Source organism: Scyliorhinus canicula, chromosome 2 (genome assembly GCF_902713615.1).
Source record: "Scyliorhinus canicula chromosome 2, sScyCan1.1, whole genome shotgun sequence".
Taxonomy (NCBI): Eukaryota; Metazoa; Chordata; class Chondrichthyes; order Carcharhiniformes; family Scyliorhinidae; genus Scyliorhinus; species Scyliorhinus canicula.
Genome location: NC_052147.1, coordinates 286,166,617 through 286,190,877, shown reverse-complemented (window position 1 = coordinate 286,190,877; position 24,261 = coordinate 286,166,617). Strand labels below are relative to the sequence as shown.

Below are 24,261 nucleotides of genomic sequence, written 5' to 3'. Positions count from 1 at the left end.
CAGTGTCACGGGGAGAGTGTCACAGGGAGAGTGTCACGGGGAGAGTGTCACAGGGACAGTGTCACGGGGAGAGTGTCACGGGGAGAGTGTCACAGGGAGAGTGTCACAGGGAGAGTGTCACAGGGAGAGTGTCACATGGGGAGTGTCACAGGGAGAGTGTCACATGGGGAGTGTCACAGGGAGAGTGTCACAGGGAGATTGTCACAGGGGGAGTGTCACAGGGAGAGTGTCACAGGGGGAGTGTCACAGGGACAGTGTCACGGGGAGAGTGTCACAGGGAGAGAGTCACAGGGAGAGTGTCAAATGGGAAGTGTCACAGGGGGAGTGTCACGGGGAGAGTGTCACGGGGAGAGAGTCACAGGGGAGAAAGTCACAGGGAGAGTGTCACAGGGAGAGTGTCACGGGGAGGGTGTCACGGGGAGAGTGTCACAGGGAGAGTGTCACGGGGAGGGTGTCACGGGGAGAGTGTCACGGGGAGAGTGTCACAGGGGGAGTGTCACAGGGAGAGTGTCACAGGGAGAGTGTCAAAGGGAGAGTGTCACAGGGAGAGTGTCACGGGGGTGTGTCACAGGGAGAGTGTCACAGGGAGAGTGTCACAGGGAGAGTGTCACGGGGAGAGTGTCACGGGGAGAGTGTCACAGGGAGAGTGTCACAGGGAGAGAGTCACGGGGAGAGAGTCACAGGGTGAGAGTCACAGGGAGAGTGTCACAGGGAGAGTGTCACAGGGAGAGTGTCACAGGGAGAGTGTCAGGGGGGAGTGTCACAGGGAGAGTGTCACAGGGAGAGTGTCACAGGGAGAGAGTCACAGGGAGAGTGTCACAGGGAGAGAGTCACGGGAGAGGAGTCACAGGGTGAGAGTCACAGGGAGAGTGTCACAGGGAGAGTGTCACAGGGAGAGTGTCACAGGGAGAGTGTCAGGGGGGAGTGTCACAGGGAGAGTGTCACAGGGAGAGTGTCACAGGGAGAGAGTCACAGGGAGAGTGTCACAGGGAGAGAGTCACAGGGAGAGTGTCACAGGGGGAGTGTCACAGGGAGAGTGTCACAGGGAGAGAGTCACGGGGAGAGTGTCACGGGAGAGTGTCACAGGGAGAGTGTCACAGGGAGAGTGTCACAGGGAGAGTGTCACAGGGAGAGTGTCACAGGGGGAGTGTCACGGGGAGAGTGTCACGGGGGGAGTGTCACAGGGAGAGAGTCACGGGGAGAGTGTCACAGGGAGAGTGTCACGGGGAGAGTGTCACGGGGAGAGTGTCACAGGGAGAGAGTCACAGGGGGAGTGTCACGGGGAGAGTGTCACGGGGAGAGTGTCACAGGGAGAGTGTCACGGGGAGAGTGTCACAGGGGGAGTGTCACGTGGAGAGTGTCACGGGGGAGTGTCACAGGGGGAGTGTCACGGGGAGAGTGTCACGGGGGAGTGTCACAGGGAGAGTGTCACAGGGGGAGTGTCACAGGGGGAGTGTCACAGGGAGAGTGTCACGGGGGGAGTGTCACAGGGAGAGTGTCACAGGGGGAGTGTCACAGGGAGAGTGTCGCAGGGAGAGTGTCACAGGGAGAGTGTCACGGGGAGAGTGTCACTGGGAGAGTGTCACGGGAGAGTGTCACAGGGAGAGTGTCACAGGGAGAGTGTCACGGGAGAGCGTCACAGGGAGAGTGTCACAGGGAGAGTGTCACAGGGGGAGTGTCACAGGGAGAGTGTCACAGGGAGAGTGTCACAGGGAGAGTGTCACGGGAGAGAGTCACAGGGAGAGTGTCACGGGGAGAGTGTCACAGGGAGAGTGTCACAGGGAGAGTGTCACGGGGGGTGTCACGGGGATGTGTCACAGGGAGAGAGTCACAGGGAGAGTGTCACGGGGAGAGTGTCACAGGGAGAGTGTCACAGGGAGAGTGTCACGGGGGAGTGTCACGGGGAGGGTGTCACGGGGAGGGTGTCACGGGGGAGTGTCACGGGGAGATTGTCACAGGGGGAGTGTCACGGGGAGATTGTCACAGGGGAGTGTCACGGGGAGAGTGTCACAGGGAGGGTGTCACGGGGAGAGTGTCACAGGGAGAGTGTCACGGGGAGGGTGTCACGGGGAGAGTGTCACGGGGAGAGTGTCACAGGGGGAGTGTCACAGGGAGAGTGTCACGGGGAGAGAGTCACAGGGAGAGTGTCACGGGGAGAGTGTCACAGGGAGAGTGTCACAGGAGAGTGTCACGGGGGAGTGTCACGGGGATGTGTCACAGGGAGAGAGTCACAGGGGGAGTGTCACAGGGAGAGTGTCACAGGGAGAGTGTCACAGGGGGAGTGTCACGGGAAGAGAGTCACAGGGAGAGTGTCACAGGGGGAGAGTCACAGGGAGAGTGTCACGGGGAGGGTGTCACGGGGAGGGTGTCACGGGGGAGTGTCACGGGGAGATTGTCACAGGGGGAGTGTCACGGGGAGATTGTCACAGGGGGAGTGTCACGGGGGAGAGTGTCACAGGGAGAGTGTCACAGGGAGAGTGTCACGGGGGAGTGTCACGGTGAGAGAGTCACAGGGAGAGTGTCACGGGGAGAGTGTCACAGGGAGAGTGTCACAGGGGGAGTGTCACAGGGAGATTGTCACAGGGAGTGTGTCACGGGGAGTGTGTCACGGGGAGTGTGTCACGGGGGAGTGTCACGGGGAGTGTGTCACAGGGAGAGTTTCACAGGTGGAGTGCCCAGAATAGGCCGTAATTCTGTTGATCAATTGTCGACTCCAGAGTCATTTAACATTTCAATAAATTTGCAGAATTTAGTTTTCAATGAAGCAAACCGAAACGGAAATGTCGTATATCCTTAATTCACCAAGTTCTCAACCCTCTTTCCCCAATATATTCAGGAATATTCCCCGTGACTCTCCTGTCCAGGAACATTGATTCACTATCCCTTTCCCACTCATCATTTCCCCGGGATTAGCCTTGATTCCTGAAGTATCAAAATGCCCGACAGCGTGAAATGTCTCCCTCTAGTGCTGCTCTCAATCTCAGGGTGAGAGCTGTGTCCGTACCTTTCTTACTTTGCTGTGCGATGGTGGGAGGAGGGCTGGAGACCTTGATGGCCAGACCGTAGGCCCCCCGGAATGAGTGGCTGTCTCGGATGATGAAGGCTCCGGGATCACGGTCTCTCAACAGGCCAATCGCTGGGGGAATACAATCAGAGGAGGGATTATTTCAGAGTGACGGGAGAGTGGGGATGACGGAGGGGAGAGTGGAGAGAGAGGAAAGAGAGTGGGGGAAGGGGAAGAATACATCGAACATAGAACAGTAGACCACAGTACAGGCCCTTCGGCCCACAATGTTGTGCTGACCATTTATCCTAATCTAAGATAATCTAACCTACACCCCTTCAATTTACTGCTGTCCATCTGCCTGTCTAAGAGTCGCTTAAATGTCCCTAATGACTCTGACTCCACCACCTCTGCTGGCAGTGCATTCCACACACCCACCACTCTCTGTGTAAAGAACCGACCTCTGACATCTCCCCTATACCTTCCTCCAATCACCTTAAAATTATGGCCCCTCATGACAGCCATTTCCACCCTGGGGAAAAGTCTGGCTATCCACTCTATCCATGCCTCTCATCACCTTGTATACCTCTATCAAGTCACCTCTCTGCCTTCTTAGCTCCAGTGAGAAAAGCCCTCGCTCCCTCAACCTTTCTTCATAAGACATGCCCTCCAGTCCAGGCAGCATCCTGGTAAATCTCCTCTGCACCCTCTCCAAAGCATCCACATCCTTCCTATAATGAGGTGACCAGAACTGGACACAATATTCCAAGTGTGGTCGAACTAGTGATATTTTTGGGTAAGCTGGGTCTGCGAGGACTGCGTTTACTGCAGCAGTGAGAGAGACAGGCTTCCAACACTTGAAGAAATGCAACTCGATTTTATTAAACACTTATCTATCATACATGCTTTAACTGTGGGTTGACACTATGCTGAGTTGACTGGAGACCTGAGGCTTACCTGACCAGACTATCTTACTGCCACATGGTGGGTGTTCTAGTTGCTGATCACGGGCTCTGACTGTCTCAGAGGCTGGATCCCGAGAGAGCGGGAAAACTGGTGCCCTCTGGCTTTATAGTGGCCGTGTCCTGTCTGGTGATTGGCTGCTGTGTTCTGTGTGTTCATTGGTCATCCTGTGTGTCAATCACTGCCTGTCTGTGAACCATTATATACATGGATGTATATTGTGACATCTCCCCCCCTGATTTTTTAAAAGAAATGAGCTCAGGTCAATAAATCGTGAGTGTGTGTACAGGAGCCTGACTATATACAGAATATGCTAACGTATTTACATGGGAAGGTGTCCAGTGCAGATAGAGGGCAGATAACAAATGAGAAAAAGCAATATGTACAGGTGTGCAAACGATGAGATAACAAGGCAATGCAACATTCAGTCTATAAATTCAGTCTCTGTGGCGGGCGATGAATTCTGACTGACCGAACGAGCATTTGGCTCTGTTGAGTCGGAGGCCATGCTCGTGGATCCTCTGGGACACTCGTTTGAGGCGATTGATGTGCTCCTGAGGAGTTGTGGACCAGACAATGATATCATTAACGTACACCCGCACCCCCTCGATGCCCTCCATCATTTGCTCCATTATGCGGTGGAACACCTCTGAGGTGGAGATGATGCCAAAGGGCATTCGGTTGTAACAGTAACGACCAAACGGGGTGTTAAATGTGCGCAGCTTGCGACTGGACGCGTCCAGCTGTATTTGCCAAAACCCCTTGGAGGCATCCAGCTTCGTGAAAAACTAGGCGTGAGCCATTTCGTTTAGTTATTGGGTAGTGTTCCCTCAGGATGTTACGGTTCAAGTCTTTGGGGTCGATACTGATTCGAAGCTCCCCTGACGGCTTTTTGACACACACCATGGAGCTAACCCAGTCCGTGGGTTCCGTGACCTTAGAAATGACGCCCTGGTCCTGGAGGTCTTGCAGCTGCTGCTGGAGGCGTCCTTGAGGGATGCCGGCACCCAACGCGGTGTGTTGACCACAGGGGTGGCGTTTGGCTTCAACAGGATTTTGTATCGGTAGGGGAGTGTGCCCATACCCTCGAAGACACTGTGGCATTGCGCTATGGTGTCATCGAGTTGGGCTTGGAATTTGACATCTGGCGAGGCTGATGCCTCAGCGAGCGACATGGGGTGAACCCGCTGCACAAGATTCAGGAGTTTGCAGGCCCGAGCACCGAGCAGGGAAGCTCTGTCAGGCCCGAGCAGGGAAGCTCTGTCAGGCCTGAGCATCGAGCAGGGAAGCTCTGTCAGGCCCAAGCACCGAGCAGGGAAGCTCTGTCAGGTCCGAGCAGGGAAGGTCTGTCAGGCCCGAGCACCGAGCAGGGAAGCTCTGTCAGGCCCGAGCACCGAGCAGGGAAGCTCTGTCAGGCCCGAGCAGGGAAGCTCTGTCAGGCCCGAGCAGGGAAGCTCTGTCAGGCCCGAGCACCGAGCAGGGAAGCTCTGTCAGGCCCGAGCACCGAGCAGGGAAGCTCTGTTGGACCCGACAATTTCAAAACGCAGAGTTGCTTTTGAAGACCGATGGGACACCGCAAGCTGGCATGAGCCACTGGCAGCAATGGCATTGCCATTGTAGTCGAGGAGCTGGCAGGCTGGTGTCCAGCCTGAAGCGTATATGAACCTTGTTGACCGTAAAGGTGGCACACCACTCGTCGTTCGGATCAATACTCATTATTGGGAGTTGTTTCACCATCGTTGATAAAGGCAGCGTTTACTTGGTGCTGATGCCCACCCGGAATGGGGATGTGAGATCCTCGGTGTCGGGATGTGGAACCATGTTGCAGTCGGAGTCTGCAACGGGTATCTGTACTGACCGGACGCTCCTGCGCTGCGGCTGGGATTGCTGTGTGTTGGGCAGTGGGGAAGATCTGCAAAGGGCTGCGTAGTGGCCAAGCTTGCCACACTGGAGACAGCGTCGAGATTTCGCGGGACACATTGCCACTTTAAATGGGCGGAGCCACAATTGGAGCACGTCATGGTGCCGACGTCAGGATGCTCTGTGTGCCACCGCGCATGCGCAGTGCGGTCGAACAATGTGGGCACTTGCGTGGTTCGGTCGTCGGCCTCGCCGTCCCCTTGGTCGTGGCGTGCATGCGCAGGAGCCCGGGAAAAGTGCCCGAAATGGCCGCCCTCATCCAGACTCAGGCCCAGTATTTGTTTGATAGCCTGCACCCATTCCGCATCGTGGGGGCCTTGCCGCGCCGTCTCTGCCGCCCTGATATGGGAGTACCGGTTGTTAGCATGCTCGTGTAGGCCGCAGGTCTCGATGGCGATGGTAAGGGTGAGCTGCTTCACTTTAAGGAGCTGCTGGCGAAGGGGATCAGAGTGGACCCCGAAAACAATCTGGTCACGGATCATGGAATCGGAAGTGGAGCCGTAGTTACAGGATTGCGCGAGGATACGGAGATGGGTTAAAAAGGACTGAAAAGGTTCATCCTTACCCTGAAGCCTCTGCTGGAACACGTCGCATTTAAAGCTCTCGTTGACTTCGATGTCACAGTGGCTGTCGAACTTCAGCAGGACTGATTTAAACTTTGTCTTGTCCCCACCTTCAGCAAAGGTGAGGGAGTTAAAGATGTGGATAGCGTGGTCCCCAGCTGTAGAAAGGAAGAGTGTGACCTTCCTGGCCTCTGATGCGACCTCGAGGTCGGTGGCTTCAAGATACAGCTGGAACTTCTGCTTAAAAATCTCCCAGTTTGCACCGAGGTTGCCGGTGATGCGGAGCTGCGGGAGGGGGGGGGGGGGGGGGGAGGGGGGGGGGGGCGTACGCTGTCCATGTTACCGGATGGCTGATCGCTGGTCAAAGGCAGATTATCTCAAGGTAGGTCCGTCAAACTCGAGCATGACTCACTGGTACCATGATGTGTTGGGAAAGCTGGGTCTGCGAGGGCTGCGTTTACTGCAGCAGTGAGAGAGACAGGCTTCCAACACTTGGAGAAATGCAACTCGATTTTATTGAACTCTTAACTATCATACATACTTTAACTGTGGGTTGACACTACGCTGACTTGACTGGAGACCTGAGGCTAACCTGTCCGGACTATCTTACTGCCACATGGTGGATGTTCTAGTTGCTGATCACGGGCTCTGACTGTCTCAGAGGCTGGATCCCGAGAGAGCGGGAAAACTAGTGCCCTCTGGCTTTATAGTGGCCGTGTCCTGTCTGGTGATTGGCTGCTGTGTTCTGTGTGTTCATTAGTCATCCTGTGTGTCAATCAATGTCTCTCTGTGCACCATCATATACTTGGATGTATATAAAACTAGGGTTTTATAAATGTAATGAACTCCAATTGGCTTTATTGGTTGGCCAATTGGAGTATGAGCTCCCTCAATGATAGCTCATTGAGGGGGGCCCATATAATCCCCTGTGTAGGCTTTGTGAGCCAGTCTTAAGTTGACTGGACTGCTAGCAGCACAGTTTGTAGCTGCTCCTGTAATATCGTTATTGTAAATAAATATTGGTGTGGTGACGGAACTCCTGCCTCCCGTGGATTACTACAATAAAGCTGCAGCAAAACCTCGCGGCTCTTAAACGCAATCCCCCTGCTAATGAAAGCCAACACACCATACGCCTTTTAACAACCTTATCAACCTGGGTGGCATCTTTGAGGGATCTATGTACGTGGACTCCACGATCCCTCTGTTCCTCCACACTTCCTCGAATCCTGCCTTTAACCCTGTATTCAGCATTCAAATTTGCCCTTCCAAAATGAATCACTCCACATTTATCAAGGTTGAACTCCATCTGCCACTTCTCAGCCCAGCTCTGCATCCAGTCAATGTCCTGTTGTAACCTGCAACAACCCTCAACACTATCTACAACTCCACCAACCTTTGTGTCATCGGCAAACTTACTAACCCACCCTTCCACTTCCTCATCCAAGTCATTTAGAAAAACCACAAAGAGCAGAGGTCCCAGAACAGATCCCTGCGGGACACCACTGGTCACCGACCTCCAGGCGGAATACTTTCCATCCACTACCGCTCGCTGTCTTCTTTCAGCCAGCCAATTCTGTATCCAGACAGCCAAACTTCCCTGTATCCCATGCCCCCTAACTTTCTGAATGAGCCGACCATGAGCCTGGAGGAGAGGAACAAGAGGCGAGAGACAGAGATAGAGATTGATAGAGGATAGTAAAGATGGATCAGGCGAGAGGGAAGAGAGGACCAGTTGAGAGCGAGGGATGAGCAGATGTGAGGAGAATATGACAGGGTGGGGAAGAACGGTCATTAATATATAAAAATATAACACAAACACGACTGGTGTCAGCAGAGTCGCAGCTTTGCCGTGGTTTGTAGTTAGATGGGGAGTGTTACAATCTCAGCCCACAGTGTGTTATGCTGGCTCTGTACTGTCAGAGGGTCAGTACTGAGGGACGCCGCACTGCCAGAGGGTCAGTACTGAGGGAGTGCCGCATTGTCAGAGGGTCAGTACTGAGGGAGTGCTGCACTGTCAGAGGGTCAGTACTGAGGGAGTGCCGCACTGTCAGAGGGTCAGTACTGAGGGAGTGCTGCACTGTCAGAGGGTCAGTACTGAGGGAGTGCTGCACTGTCAGAGGGTCAGTACTGAGGGAGTGCTGCACTGTCAGAGGGTCAGTACTGAGGGGGTGCTGCACTGTCAGAGGGTCAGTACTGAGGGGGTGCTGCACTGTCAGAGGGTCAGTACTGAGGGAATGCTGCACTGTCAGAGGGTCAGTACTGAGGGGGTGCTGCACTGTCAGAGGGTCAGTACTGAGGGAGTGCTGCACTGTCAGAGGGTCAGTACTGAGGGAGTGCTGCAGTGTCAAAGGGTCAGTACTGAGGGGGTGCTGCACTGTCACAGGGTCAGTACTGAGGGAGTGCTGCACTGTCAGAGGGTCAGTACTGAGGGAGTGCTGCACTGTCAGAGGGTCAGTACTGAGGGAGTGCCGCACTGTCAGAGGGTCAGTACTGAGGGAGTGCCGCACTGTCAGAGGGTCAGTACTGAGGGAGTGCTGCACTGTCAGAGGGTCAGTACTGAGGGTGTGCCGCATTGTCAGAGGGTCAGTACTGAGGGAGTGCTGCACTGTCAGAGGGTCAGTACTGAGGGAGTGCCGCACTGTCAGAGGGTCAGTACTGAGGGAGTGCTGCACTGTCAGAGGGTCAGTACTGAGGGAGTGCTGCACTGTCAGAGGGTCAGTACTGAGGGAGTGCTGCACTGTCAGAGGGTCAGTACTGAGGGAGTGCTGCACTGTCAGAGGGTCAGTACTGAGGGGGTGCTGCACTGTCAGAGGGTCAGTACTGAGGGGGTGCTGCACTGTCAGAGGGTCAGTACTGAGGGAATGCTGCACTGTCAGAGGGTCAGTACTGAGGGGGTGCTGCACTGTCAGAGGGTCAGTACTGAGGGAGTGCTGCACTGTCAGAGGGTCAGTACTGAGGGAGTGCTGCAGTGTCAGAGGGTCAGTACTGAGGGGGTGCTGCACTGTCACAGGGTCAGTACTGAGGGAGTGCTGCACTGTCAGAGGGTCAGTACTGAGGGAGTGCTGCACTGTCAGAGGGTCAGTGCTGAGGGAGTGCTGCACTGTCAGAGGGTCAGTACTGAGGGAGTGCTGCACTGTCAGAGGGTCAGTACTGAGGGAGTGCCGCACTGTCAGAGGGTCAGTACTGAGGGAGTGCTGCACTGTCAGAGGGTCAGTACTGAGGGAGTGCTGCACTGTCAGAGGGTCAGTACTGAGGGAGTGCCGCACTGTCAGAGGGTCAGTACTGAGGGAGTGCCGCACTGTCAGAGGGTCAGTACTGAGGGAGTGCTGCACTGTCAGAGGGTCAGTACTGAGGGAGTGCCGCACTGTCAGAGGGTCAGTACTGAGGGAGTGCTGCATTGTCAGAGGGTCAGTACTGAGGAAGTGCTGCAGTGTCCTTGCCAATATTATTCCCCCAGTGATTTAATTCTGAACTGACCTGTAAATGTGACTCCCCCAGCCAGACTCTGCATTATCTGAAACTCTATTCTGTGCTCACACCTGAAGCCCACCACAGGGAAAGGGGAGACAATCCCCCTGTTTGTGTCTGTCCCTGCCAACACCCCCAGCTACCCTGTATCCTGAGCGTTAATACAAGAAGTGCCTGCCGTGTACCTTGCTCGCGGGAAATGTCCGGTTTGTACCAGTACTTCGATGTGTCCTGGACAAACTTCACATGGGCTCTTGTTTCTGGACTTCCATCTGACAGAGAAAGGAAACAAAGAGAAAGTTATTTCAAACCATGATTCATTCGAGACTAGTGAATACTCCAGGTCTGGCAGACAAGACAGCCGACAGCACAATGTCGTCACCGGCAGACAGGTGGAATGGACAGAACCACGGCACAGGTTCAGATATAAAAACTAGAAACAGGAACGAATACACTTCAATAGTTACAGGTTTAATCAAGAGTAAAATGTGAGGTTATCTACCCTACAAACTGTGTGGAGGGAGCTTTACTCTGTATCTAACTCCGTGCTGTACCTATCCTGGTAGTGTTTGATGGGGACAGTGTAGAGGGAGCTTTACTCTGTATCGAACCCCGTGCTGTACCTGTCCTGGGAGTGTTTAATGGGGACAGTGTAGAGGGACCTTTACTCCATATCTAACCCCGTGCTGTACCTGTCCTAGGAGTGTTACATGGGGACAGTGTAGAGGGAGCTTTACTCTGTATCTAACCCCGTGCTGTACCTGTCCTGGTAGTGTTTGATGGGGACAGTGTCGATGGAGCTTTACTCTGTTTCTAACCAGTGCAGTACCTGTCCTGGGAGATGGGGACTGCCCTGCTCTCTCCACATAGACCTGTATCAACCCCCAAACTAATTCCACTGCCCTGCTCTCTCCCCATAGCCCTGTATCAACCCCTAAACTAATCCCACTGCCCTGCTCTCCCCATAGCCCTGTATCAATCCCCAAACTAATCCCACTGCCGCACTCTCTCCCCATAGCCCTGTATCAATCCTCAAACTAATCCCACTGCCCCACTCTCTCCCCATAGCCCTGTATCAATCCCTAAACTAATCCCACTGCCCCACTCTCTCCCCATAGCCCTGTATCAATCCCTAAACTAATCCCACTGCCCCACTCTCTCCCCATAGCCCTGTATCAATCCCTAAACTAATCCCACTGTCCCGCTCTCTCCCCATAGCCCTGTATCAATCCTCAAACTAATCCCACTGTCCCACTCTCTCCCCATAGCCCTGTATCAACCCCAAACTAATCCCGCTCTCTCCCCATAGCCCTGAATCTACCCAAATTAATCCCACTGCCCCACTCCCTCCCCATTGCCCTGTATCAATCTCCAAATTAATCCCACTGCCCTGCTCTCTCCCCATAGCCCTGTATCAATCCCCAAACTAATCCCACTGTCCCACTCTCTCCCTCATCCCTGTATCAATCCCAAACTAAAGCCACTGTCCCACTCTCTCCCCATCGCCCTGTATCAATCCCCAAACTAATCCCACTGTCCCACTCTCTCCCCATAGCCCTGTATCAATCCCAAACTGACCCCACTGTCCCACTCACTCCCCATAGCCCTGTATCAATCCCAAACTAACCCCACTGTCCCACTCCCTCCCCATAGCCGTGTATCAATCCCCAAACTAAAGCCACTGTCCCACTCTCGCCACATAGCCCTGTATCAATCCTAAACTAATCCCACTGCCCCGCTCTCTCCCCATAGCCCTGTATCAATCCTAAACTAATCCCACTGCCCCACTCTCTCCCCATAACCCTGTATCAATCCTAAACTAATCCCACTGCCCTACTCTCTCCCCATAGCCCTGTATCAATCCTAAACTAATCCCACTGCCCCGCTCTCTCCCCATAGCCCTGTATCAATCCTAAACTAATCCCACTGCCCTGCTCTCTCCCCATAGCCCTGTATCAATCCCCAAACTAATCCCACTGTTCCACTCTCTCCCACATCCCTGTATCAATCCCAAACTATCCCCACTGTCCCACTCTCTCCCCATAGCCCTGTATCAATCCCAAACTAACCCCACTGTCCCGCTCTCTCCCCATAGCCCTGTATCAATCCCAAACTAATCCCACTGCCCCGCTCTCTCCCCATAGCCCTGTATCAATCCCCAAACTAATCCCACTGCCCCACTCTCTCCCCATAGCCCTGTATCAATCCCCAAACTAACCCCACTGCCCCACTCTCTCCCCATAGCCCTGTATCAGTCCCCAAACTAATCCCACTGTCCCACTTTTTCCCCATAGCCCTGTATCAATCCCCAAACTAACCCCACTGTCCCGCTCTCTCCCCATAGCCCTGTATCAATCCCAAACTGTGGGAACGAGAGAGACTCGCGGTTGGTGTGTTGCCTCCCAGGTGCCAGGGTCCGCGATGTCTTGGATCGTGTTTTCGGGATCCTTAAGGGGGAGGGGGAGCAGCCCCAAGTCGTGGTCCACATAGGTACCAACGACATAGGTAGGAAAAGGGATAGGGATGTAAGGCAGGAATTCAGGGAGCTAGGGTGGAGACTTTGATCGAGGACAGCGTTATTATCTCTGGGTTGTTACCCGTGCCACGTGCTAGCGAGTCGAGGAATAGGGAGAGAGAGCAGTTGAACACATGGCTGCAGGGATGGTGCAGGAGGGAGGGTTTCAGATTCCTGGACAATTGGGGCTCATTCTGGGGTAGGTGGAACCTCCACAAATGGGATGGTCTACACCTGGACTAGAGGGGTACGAATATCCTGGGGGGGAAATTTGCTAATGCTCTTCGGGAGGGTTTAAACTAGTTCAGCAGGGGATTGGGAACCTGAATTGTAGCTCCAGTATACAAGAGGTTGAGAGTAGTGAGGTCATGAGTAAGGTTTCAAAGTTGCAGGAGTGTACCGGCAGGAAGGAAGGTGGTCTAAAGTGGTTCAAGGTGGTTCAGTGCCAGGAGCATCCAGAATAAGTTGGGTGGACTTGCGGCATGGGTTAGTACCTGGGACTTCGATGTTGTGGCCATTTCGGAGACATGGATAGAGCAGGGCGAGGAATGGTTGTTGCAGGTGCCGGGGTTTAGATATTTCAGTAAGCTCAGGGAAGGTGGTAAGAGGGGGAGGGGTGGCATTGTTAATCAAGGACAGTATTACGGTGGCAGAAAGGACATTTGATGAGGACTCGACTACTGAGGTAGTATGGGCTGAGGTTAGAAACAGGAAAGGAGAGGTCACCCTGTTAGGGCTTTTCTATAGGCCTCCGAAAAGTTCCAGAGATGGAGAGGAAAGGATTGCAAAGATGATTCTGGATAGGAGTGAAAGTAACAGGGTAGTTGTTATGGGAGACTTTAACTTTCCAAATGTTGACTGGAAACACTATAGTTCGAGTACTTTAGTTGGATCCGTTTTTGTCCAATGTGTGCAGGAGGGTTTCCTGATGCAGTATGTAGATAGGCCAACAAGAGGCGAGGCCGTATTGGATTTGGTACTGGGTAATGAACCAGGAAGGTGTTAGATTTGGAGGTAGGTGAGCACTTTGGTGATAGTGACCACAATTCGATTACGTTTACTTTAGCGATGGAAAGGGATAGGTATAAACCGCAGGGCAAGAGTTATAGCTGGGGGAAAGGCAATTATGGTGCAATGAGGCAAGACTTAGGATGCATCGCCTGGAGAGGAAAACTGCAGGGGATAGGCACAATGGAAATGTGGAGCATGTTCAAGGAACAGCTACTGCGTGTCCGTGATAAGTATGTATCTGTTAGGCAGGGAGGAAGTGGTCAAGCGAGGGAACCGTGGTTCACTAAAGTAGTTGAAACACTTGTCAAGAGGAAGAAGGAGGCTTATGTAAAGATGTGACGTGAAGTAGGGCGCTCGAGAGTTACAAGTTAGCTAGGAAGGATCTAAAGAGAGAGCTAAGAAGAGCCAGGAGGGGACATTAGACGTCTTTGGCAGGTAGGATCAAGGATAACCCTAAAGCTTTCTATAGGTATGTCAGGAATAACAGAATGACTAAGGTAAGAGTAGGGCCAGTCAAGGACAAAAGTGGGAAGTTGTGCGTGGAGTCCGAGGAGATGGGAGAGGTGCTAAATGAATATTTTTCGTCAGTATTCACACAGGAAAAAGACAATGTTGTCGAGGAGAATACTTATATACAGGCTACTAGACTAGAAGGGCTTGAGGTTCATAAGGAGGTGTCAGCGATTCTGGAAAGTGTGAAAATGGATAAATAGGGACGGATGGGATTTATCCTAGGATTCTCTGGGAAGCGAGGGAGGAGATTGCTGAGCCTTTGGCTTTGATCTTTAAGTCATCTTTGTCTACACGAATAGCGCCAAAAGACTGGAGGATAGCAAATGCTGTCCCCTTGTTCAAGAAGGGGAGTAGATATAACCCCGGTAAATATAGACCAGTGAGCCTTACTTCTGTTGTGGGAAAAGTATTGGAAAGGTTTATAAGAGATAGGATTTATAATCATCTGGAAAGGAATAATTTGATTAGAAATAGTCAACATGGTTTTGTGAAGGGTAGGTCGTGCCTCACAAACCTTATTGATTTCTTTGAGAAGGTGACCAAACAGGTGGATGAGGGTAAAGCAGTTGATGTGGTGTATATGGAGTTCAGTAAAGCGTTTGATACGGTTCCCCACGGTAGGCTATTGCAGAAAATACGGAGGCATGGGATTCAGGGTGATTTAGCAGTTTGGATCAGAAATTGGCTAGCTGGAAGAAGACAAAGGGTGGTGGTTGATGGGAAATGTTCGGACTGGAGTCCAGTTACTAGTGGTGTACCACAAGGATCTGTTTTGGGGCCGCTGCTGTTTGTCATTTTTATAAATGACCTGGAGGAGGGCGTAGAAGGATGGGTGAGTAATTTTGCAGATGACACTGAAGTCGGTAGAGTTGTGGACAGTGCAGAAGGATATTACAAGTTAAAGAGGGACATAGATAAGCTGCAGAGCTGGGCTGACAGGTGGCAAATGGAGTTTAATGCAGAAAAGTGTGAGGTGATTCATTTTGAAAGGAATAACAGGAAGACAGAGTACTGGGCTAATGGTAAGATTCTTGGTAGTGTGGATGAGCAGAGAGATCTCGGTGTCCATGTACATAGATCCCTGAAAGTTGCCACCCAGGTTGAGAGGGTTGTTAAGAAAGTGTGTGGTGTGTTAGCTTTTACTGGTAGAGGGATTGAGTTTCGGTGCCATGAGGTCATGTTGCAGTTGTACAAAACTCTGGTGCGGCCGCATTTGGAGTACTGCATGCAGTTCTGGTCGCCGCATTATGGGAAGGATGTGGCAGCATTGGAAAGGTTGCAGAGGAGATTTACCAGGATGTTACCTGTTATGGAGGGAAGATCTTATGAGGAAAGGCTGAGGGACTTGAGGCTGTTTTCGTTAGAGAGAAGAAGGTTAAGAGGTGACTTAATTGAGGCATACAAGATGATCAGGGGATTAGATAGGGTGGACAGTGAGAGCCTTTTTCCTCGGATGGTGATGTCTAGCACGAGGGGACATAGCTTTAAATTGAGGGGAGATAGATATAGGACAGATGTCAGAGGTAGGTTCTTTACTCAGAGAGTAGTAAGGGCGTGGAATGCCCTGCCTGCAACAGTAGTGGACTCGCCATCACTAAACGCATTCAAATGGTCATTGGATAGACATATGGACGATAAGGGAATAGTGTAGATGGGCTTTAGAGGGGTTTCACAGGTCGGCGCAATATAGAGGGCTGAAGGGCCTGTACTGCGCTGTAATGTCCTATGTTCTAATCCCACTGTCCCACTCTCTCCCCGTAGCCATGTATCAATCCCAATCTAAAGCCATTGTCCCACTTTCTCTCCATTACCCTGAAACTGATCCCATTTCCTCCCTTCTCTCACTGACCAGCTTCATGCAGTGTTCAGAAGGTGTAATTCTGAATTTGATCTCTGATGCCTCATGATTTACGCTTCTGTTTATAAATATTGGAAACAGGTGGAGGCCATTTGGCCCTTCGAGCCTGCTCCGCCATTTAATTAGAGCATGGCCAATCTTATTTTGGTTCAACTCCACTATCCCGTCCAGCCTCTATACGCTTTGACTCACTTGTCAGGAATGTATCTCCCTCAGCCTGCCCAGTGCCCTCTATTTCAATAAGACTGTCTCTCTACTGAATACAGGCTCAATCTGTCCAACTTTTCCTCATAAGAGAAAGCCCTCGTTCCAGGAATGGGTTGAATGAACCTGCTCCGAACTGCTTCTGACATCATTGTATCCTCTGTCAAATAAGGAGACTAAAGCTTTGTGCAATATTCCAGATGTGGTCTCAACAACACTCAACAACACAGCTGGACAATTTCCCTATTTTTATGTTCCAATCTCCTTGCAAGAAGCACCAGCATTCCATTTGCCTTCCTAATAATTTGCTGCACCTCCATACAAAACGTTTGTGATTCACGTACCCAGACACCCAGATCCCTCTGTACCTCAGAGTTTCTGCAATCTCTCTATTTATACAGAAAATGTCGGGAAATCTCAGCAGGTCTGACAGCATCTGTGGAGGGAGAAGGGAGCTGACGTTTCGAGTCCGGGTGACTCTTTGTCAAAGCTCGCCCAGACTCGAAACGTTAGCTCTGTTCTTTCTCCACAGAGACTGTCGGAGCTGCTGCGATTGTCCAGCATTTTCTGTTTTTGTGTCAGATTTCAGCATCCGCAGTGAGTGGCTTTGATCTCTCTAGTTATACACAGGCAATGTACCATTTTTCAGTCGGCAGTTAGGAAGGCAAATGCAATGTTAGCATTCATGTCAAGAGGGCTAGACTACAAAACCAGGGATGTACTTCTGAGGCTGTATAAGGCTCTGGTCAGACCCCATTTGGCATATTGTGAGCAGTGTTGGGTCCCGTATCTAAGGAAGGATGTGCTGGCCTTGGAAAGGGTCCAGAGGAGGTTCACAAGAATGAACATAAGAACATAAGAACTAGGAGCAGGAGTCGGCCATCTGGCCCCTCGCGCCTGCTCCGCCATTCAATGAGATCATGGCTGATCTTTTGTGGACTCAGTTCCACTTTCTGGCCCGAACACCATAACCCTTAATCCCTTTATTCTTCAAAAAACTATCTATCTTTACCTTAAAAACATTTAATGAAGGAGCCTCAACTGCTTCAATGGGCAAGGAATTCCATAGATTCATAACCCTTTGAGTGGCAGAAGTTCCTCCTAAACTCAGTCCTAAATCTACTTCCCCTTATTTTGAGGCTTTGCCCCCTAGTTCTGCTTTCATCCCCCGGTGGAAACAACCTGCCCGCATCTATCCTATCTATTCCCTTCATAATTTTATATGTTTCTATAAGCTCCCCCCCCCCATCCTTCTAAATTCCAACGAGTACAGTCCCAGTCTACTCAACCTCTCCTCATAATCCAACCCCTTCAGCTCTGGGATTAACCTAGTGAATCTCCTCTGCACACCCTCCAGCGCCAGTATGTCCTTTCTCAGGTAAGGAGACCAAAACTGAACACAATACTCCAGGTGTGGCCTCACTAACACCTTATACAATTGCAGCATAACTCCCTAGTCTTAAACTCCATCCCTCTAGCAATGAAGGACAAAATTCCATTTGCCTTCTTAACCACCTGTTGCACCTGTAAACCAACTTTCTGTGACTCATGCACTAGCACACCCAGGTGTCTCTGCACAGCAGCATGCTTTAATATTTTATCATTTAAATAATAATCCCGTTTGCTGTTATTTGTACCAAAATGGATAACCTCACATTTGTCAACATTGTATTCCATCTGCCAGACCCTAGCCTTAACCTATCCAAATCCCTCTGCAGACTTCCAGTATCCTCTGCACTTTTTGCTTTACCACTCATCTTAGTGTCATCTGCAAACTTGGACACATTGCCCTTGGTCCCCAACTCCAAATCATCTATGTAAATTGTGAACACTTGTGGGCCCAACACGGATCCCTGAGGGACACGTGATCTTGAATGAAGAGCTTGTTGTATTGAGGACTCTGGGTCTGTACTTGTTGGAATTTAGAAGGATGAGGGGATCTTATTGAAACTTACAGGATTCTGGGAGGCTTGGATAGAGTGGACGTGGAGAGGATGTTTCCATTTGTAAGAAAATCTAGAACCAGGGGACATATTCTCAGACTAAAGGGACGATCCCTTAAAACGGAGATGAGGAGGAATTTCTTCAGCCAGAGGGTGGTGAATCTGTGGAACTCTTTGCCGCAGAAGGCTGTGGAGGCAAATTCACTGAGTGTCTTTAAGACAGAGATAGATAGGTCTTGATTAATAAGGGGATCAGGGGTTATGGGGAGAAGGCAGGAGAATGGGGATGAGAAAATATCAGCCATGATTGAATGGTGGAGCAGACTCGATGGGCCGAGTGGCCTAATTCTGCTTCTATGTCTTCTAGTCTTATTCTTCCTGCCAAAGTGGGCAAGTTCACATTTTGTCACATTGAACTCCATCTGTCAAGTTTTGCCCAACCACTTAACCTATCTATATCTCATTATGGATGTGTTAACATCCACTTGACAACTTACTTTCCTTCCTGTCTTGTTATCAGAAAATTTAGTTACCATACATTTAGTCCATTCCTCCAAGTTATTCATTTATAATGTACCTGACCCCTGTGACATTCCCCTAGTTACAACTTCTCAACTCAAAAATAACCCATTTATCCCGACTCTTTACTACCTGCTTAAGCACAGTGGTTAGCACTGTTGCTTCTCAGCGCCAGTGACCCGGGTCCGATTCCTGTCTTGGGACACTGTCTGTGCGGAGTCTGCACGTTCTCCCCGTGTCTGCGTGGGTTTTCTCCGGGTGCTCCGGTTTCCTCCCACAAGTCCCGAAAGACGTGCTGTTAGGTGAATTGGACATTCTGAATTCTCCCTCCGTGTACCCGAACAGGCGCCGGAATGTGGCGACTAGGGGCTTCTCACAGTAACTTCATTGCAGTGTTAATGTAAGCCTACTTGTGACAATAATAATAAATGTTATTTATTTATTATCCAAGCTGATATCCTACTCCTGCACCTTGAGCTGTAATTCTGTGCATTAACCGTATTAAATGCCCTCTGGAAATCCATGCACACCACATTCACAGGTTCCCCTTTATCCACATTGCTTGTAGGGAACATTAATAAATCAGTCAGACAGCATCACAAGAGAGAAGATGCAGTTTTCCCAATATAAAGTGATCTCCTCACCGTGCAGAGAGAGTTTGGAGAAGTCAGGTAACGTGTGTGAAAAGGAGACGCCTGGGGTGCTGCCTCCGCTTGGGCTCGACATCCCGCTGGAGATGGGCGAGGCAGTCTTTCCGTTGACCATGGCGTAGTTGGTTGAGCTGTTGGAACGTTCGCCACTTGACATTCGCCTCTTCTCTGGCAGGGCAGGCTGGGGACTAGCGGCCAGGCAGCCTCGGGGTGGAGAGGGATTGCCAATCCTGTCCTGCGAGACAGGTGCGGCACTGAAAACCGCAGCAGGGGCAGGGCCGCTGGTGGCCGAGTTGTAGTAAGCCGGCGAGACGGGGAATCCCGGCGTTCCGGGTGAAGCATATCCCGAGGAACTCCCTTGGCGTGACAGTGCGGGATATCGCTCTTCCAACTGTGCCGTGGGAGTTGAATAGCCGTACAGAGGGTATGGCTCCAGGACTGGGCTGCTGGGGGTGACCGGCGCGCTGGCACTAACGATGCCAGGGTATCTGGACATAACGGGGCTGCACGATGTGCCAGTCAGCAGTCCGTAAACACCCACCGGGTGCCTGTTCATCCCTGGGCTTCTGGGGGCCATCACTGGCCCAGAGCTGATTACTCTCCTGCTCAATGTTGGGCTTGACGGGGTGTTGGTGGCCACTGTCTGGTGCAGGGACTCTGGGCTTCCCTGCAAGAAATGAACTCCGGCCGCGGCTCTGTCTGGGTGAGGCGGACCAGGGCCGGGTGAAAAGTCAGCACCCACAGCAAAGCTTCCCGAGGAGCTGCCTGTCCCAAGAGCTGACTGGTTTGATGGAGTGTTGTTCAGGTAGCTGCTCTCGGCAAAGGACGGATGAGAGAAGCTGGCTGATCTGAAACTGGAGTCCAGAGATGGCTGGGGTGGCGTGGTGCTGTGCCCATTGGCTCCGGTCGGTGAACAGCTTGTAACGAAGGCACTAAGGAATTGAGAGAAAAAGACAGAGTTTGAATAAGGAGGAAGCGTTAATACAGTGTGAGCTGACAAGAAACCGCTGGCAGTGAGCACATAGACTTTCAGACGTGCTGCCCGGGAACTTGCAGACAAATTATCGGAGCACATTCCCAGATCCCCACTGTCCGCAGGCAATGCTCTAAAGACTGTTTGGTATTTCACACGGAGGTCGCTGGAGGTACAGTTCAACATAAACCATTTATTAGTAACTATGCATATATCCAGCGTGCTGCCAGGGGTGTGGTCTGCATGTCAGCTCATCCCACAATCTACTCCGCAGTCGACTACCTTGTGAATCTCCACAGCAGACAGTGCATGGAAATGTTCTTCCTTCCCGCATTAACCCTTGCTCTGCCAAAAACACTTATCCTCCAGACAGAAAATCTCACTGAACAGCACAAAATAAAACTACTCACAAACTAATTTTCAGGCACAGACTCATCATAGAATCCTGGCAGTGCAAAAGGAGACCATTTGGCCCATCTATTCTGCACTGACCCTCAGAAAGAGCATCCGACCAAGGTCTACTCCCCATGTTATCCTTGTAAAGCCAACTTTAACCCAAAGGGGCAATTTTATCATGGCCAATCCACCTAACCTGTACGTCTTTGGACTGTGGGAGGAAACCCACGCAGACATGGGGAGAACGTGCAGACTCCACACAGACAGTGACCCAGCAGGGAATCAAATCCGATTGCCTGGCTCTGTGAGGCAGCAGTGCTAACCCGGGTCCCTGGCATTGTGAGGCAGCAGTGTTAACCCGGGTCCCTGGCACTGTGAGACAGCAGTGTTAACCCGGGTCCCTGGCATTGTGAGGCAGCAGTGCTAACCCGGGTTCCTGGCACTGTGAGGCAGCAGTGCTAACCCGGGTCCCTGGCACTGTGAGGCAGCAGTGCTAACCCGGGTCCCTGGCACTGTGAGGCAGCAGTGCTAACCCGGGTCCCTGGCACTGTGAGACAGCAGTGTTTTTTTTTTTTAATAAATTTAGATTACCCAATTATTTTTTCCAATTAAGGGGCAATTTAGCGTGGCCAATCCACCTACTCTGCACATTTTTGGGTTGTGGGGGCGAAACCCACGCAGACACGGGGAGAATGTGCAAACTCCACACGGACAGTGACCCAGAGCCGGGATCGAACCTGGGACCTCAGCACCGTGAGGCGGTTGTGCTAACCACTAGGCCACCGGTGAGACAGCAGTGTTAACCCGGGTCCCAGGCACTGTGAGGCAGCAGTGTTAACCCAGGTACCTGGCACTGTGAGACAGCAGTGTTAGCCCGGGTCCCTGGTACTGTGAGACAGCAGTGTTAACCCGGGTCCCTGGCACTGTGAGACAGTAGTGTTAACCCGGGTCCCTGGCACTGTGAGACAGTAGTGTTAGCCCGGGTCCCTGGTACTGTGAGACAGCAGTGTTAACCCGGGTCCCTGGCACTGTGAGACAGCAGTGTTAACCCAGGTACCTGGCACTGTGAGACAGCAGTGTTAGCCCGGGTCCCTGGCACTGTGAGACAGCAGTGTTAACCCGGGTCCCTGGCACTGTGAGACAGTAGTGTTAACCCGGGTCCCTGGCACTGTGAGACAGTAGTGTTAGCCCGGGTCCCTGGTACTGTGAGACAGCAGTGTTAACCCGGCTCCCTGGCACTGTGAGACAGTAGTGTTAGCCCGGGTCCCTGGTACTGTGAGACAGCAGTGTTAACCCGGGTCCCTGGCACCGTGACACAGTAGTGTTAACCCTAGTCCCTGGCCCTGAGACAGCAGTGTTAACCCGGGTCCCTGGCACTGTGAGACAGCAGTGTTAACCCGGGTCCCTGGCACTGTGAGACAGCAGTGTTAACCCGGGTCCCTGGCACTGTGAGGCAGCAGTGTTAACCCGGGTCCCTGGCACTGTGAGGCAGCAGTGTTAACCCTGGTCCCTGGCATTGTGAGGCAGCAGTGTTAACCCGGGTCCCTGGCACTGTGAGACAGCAGTGCTAACCCGGGTCCCTGGCACTGTGAGGCAGCAGTGTTAACCCGGGTCCCTGGCACTGTGAGGCAGCAGTGTTAACCCTGGTCCCTGGCACTGTGAGGCAGCAGTGTTAACCCGGGTCCCTGGCACTGTGAGGCAGCAGTGCTAACCCGGGTCCCTGGCACTGTGAGGCAGCAGTGTTAACCCTGGTCCCTGGCACTGTGAGGCAGCAGTGTTAACCCGGGTCCCTGGCACTGTGAGGCAGCAGTGTTAACCCGGGTCCCTGGCACTGTGAGACAGCAGTGTTAACCCGGGTCCCTGGCATTGTGAGACAGCAGTGTTAGCCCGGGTCCCTGGCACTGTGAGACAGCAGTGTTAACCCGGGTCCCTGGCACTGTGAGACAGCAGTGTTAACCCGGGTCCCTGGCATTGTGAGACAGCAGTGTTAACCCGGGTCCCTGGCACTGTGAGACAGCAGTGCTAACCCGGGTCCCTGGCACTGTGAGACAGCAGTGTTAACCCGGGTCCCTGGCACTGTGAGACAGCAGTGTTAACCCGGGTCCCTGGCATTGTGAGGCAGCAGTGCTAACCCGGGTCCCTGGCACTGTGAGACAGCAGTGTTAACCCGGGTCCCTGGCGCTGTGAGGCAGGAGCGTTAACCCGGGTCCCTGGCGCTGTGAGGCAGGAGCGTTAACCCGGGTCCCTGGCACTGTGAGGCAGGAGCGTTAACCCGGGTCCCTGGCACTGTGAGACAGCAGTGTTAACCCGGGTCCCTGGCGCTGTGAGGAAGTAGGGCTGCCCTTCCTGTCCCACGATCTTGCTGTTTCCAATCAGAGGAAATGATCAAGTAATTTGGTGTCCCACCTTCACATCTCCCATTGAAAGATCAACCTCCGTCTGCAAGCTGCTGTCATTGGCTCAGAGTGTGACTGTATTTCCTGGTGTGACGTGGACCCACAGGCATTGCCACAGCCTCTGCCACAAGAATGGATCTCTCCCAATGTGGTGCTGACCCTTAGACACAGAGAAACGGGCCCCCTATCAAATCAGGGAGATGACATATAGCTGATTGATTAAAGTGAGTCCTTCTCCTCACCTCTCCATGCCAAGTAAGGGACTGCTGCTTGACATCGGACTGGGGGAAGTGAATGTTGAGACGCCGGGTATGTTCCTGGCTGGCGGGTCCACCATGTAGCTCAGAGACGTGGGAGGACTTTGCAGAGCGTGGCTTCCGATTTCGGCCGTCCTGACAACTGACTCCACGTAGCTCCTCGGCTCTGAAGGAAGAACAAGAATGGGACAGGCAGAGATTTATTAAAAGCAAAACAGAAATCAGACTGCACAGGACAAAGCAGAACCAATTCAGGAAGCCACTGCCAATACTATAATCACCACCGTGTCCATGACAACTTGGTCAAATGTCTCCTGAGCTCTCATTTATCACTAACTTTCCACTGTGCCCCACCTCCGACCCCTTTCATACAATATAAAACCCAGCAAATTTCTCCCTCTCTGCAGTTCTGAAGGAGAGCCATACGGACTGGAAGCATTCACTCTGTTTCTCTCTCTGCACCAATACTGACCGACCTGCTGAGTTTATCCACAATTTCCTGTTTCTGTTCTGTAGTCACCTGGGTGGATTTCAAACTGCTGTGAATCTTATATAATCACACAGGGGCTGGTTTAGCACAGTGGGCTAAATCGCTGGCTTTGAAAGCAGCCCAAGGCAGGCCAGCAGCACGGTTCGATTCCCGTACCAGCCTCCCCGAACAGGCGCCGGAATGTGGCGACTAGGGGCTTTTCACAGTAACTTCATTTGAAGCCTACTCGTGACAATAAGCGATTTTCATTTCATTCATTTTCTATGAGTAACGGATTAGGAAGCTTTATATAAATACATTGGGCGGGTTTCTCCGCCCTGCCAGATTTCTGCCTCGGCCTGCCGGCGGGGATGCTCCGTTACCCCAGCCGGTCAATGGGGTTTCCCGTTGTGGGGCAGCCCCACGCTGTCGGGAATCCCCCGGGCTGCCGGCAAAAACGGAGCACCCCGCCAGCGGAGAATCCAGCAGTGTGTACAACATTGCATAGATTATATAATAGCACTTTGTTCATTACTGGGTACCAATGTATATAGACTTTACACAGAATTTACAGTGCAGAAGGAGGCCATTCGGCCCATCGAGTCTGCACCGGCTCCTGGAAAGAGCACCCTACCCAAG

The 24,261-nt window shown here is 52.2% G+C and overlaps 1 protein-coding gene across 1 annotated transcript in view; it reads right to left on the bottom strand.

Annotated features, from left to right (window-relative positions):
* Nucleotides 1-24,261, bottom strand: part of tns1b (tensin 1b) — a 299,976-nt gene that overhangs the window by 26,261 nt on the left and 249,454 nt on the right. The window contains exons 18-21 of the mRNA XM_038790323.1: nt 23,139-23,319; nt 19,126-20,063; nt 10,104-10,190; nt 2,945-3,136 (exon numbers count right to left, since the gene is read on the bottom strand). Coding sequence (XP_038646251.1) covers nt 2,945-3,136; nt 10,104-10,190; nt 19,126-20,063; nt 23,139-23,319 — 1,398 coding nt within the window. The remainder of the gene's footprint in view (nt 1-2,944; nt 3,137-10,103; nt 10,191-19,125; nt 20,064-23,138; nt 23,320-24,261) is intronic.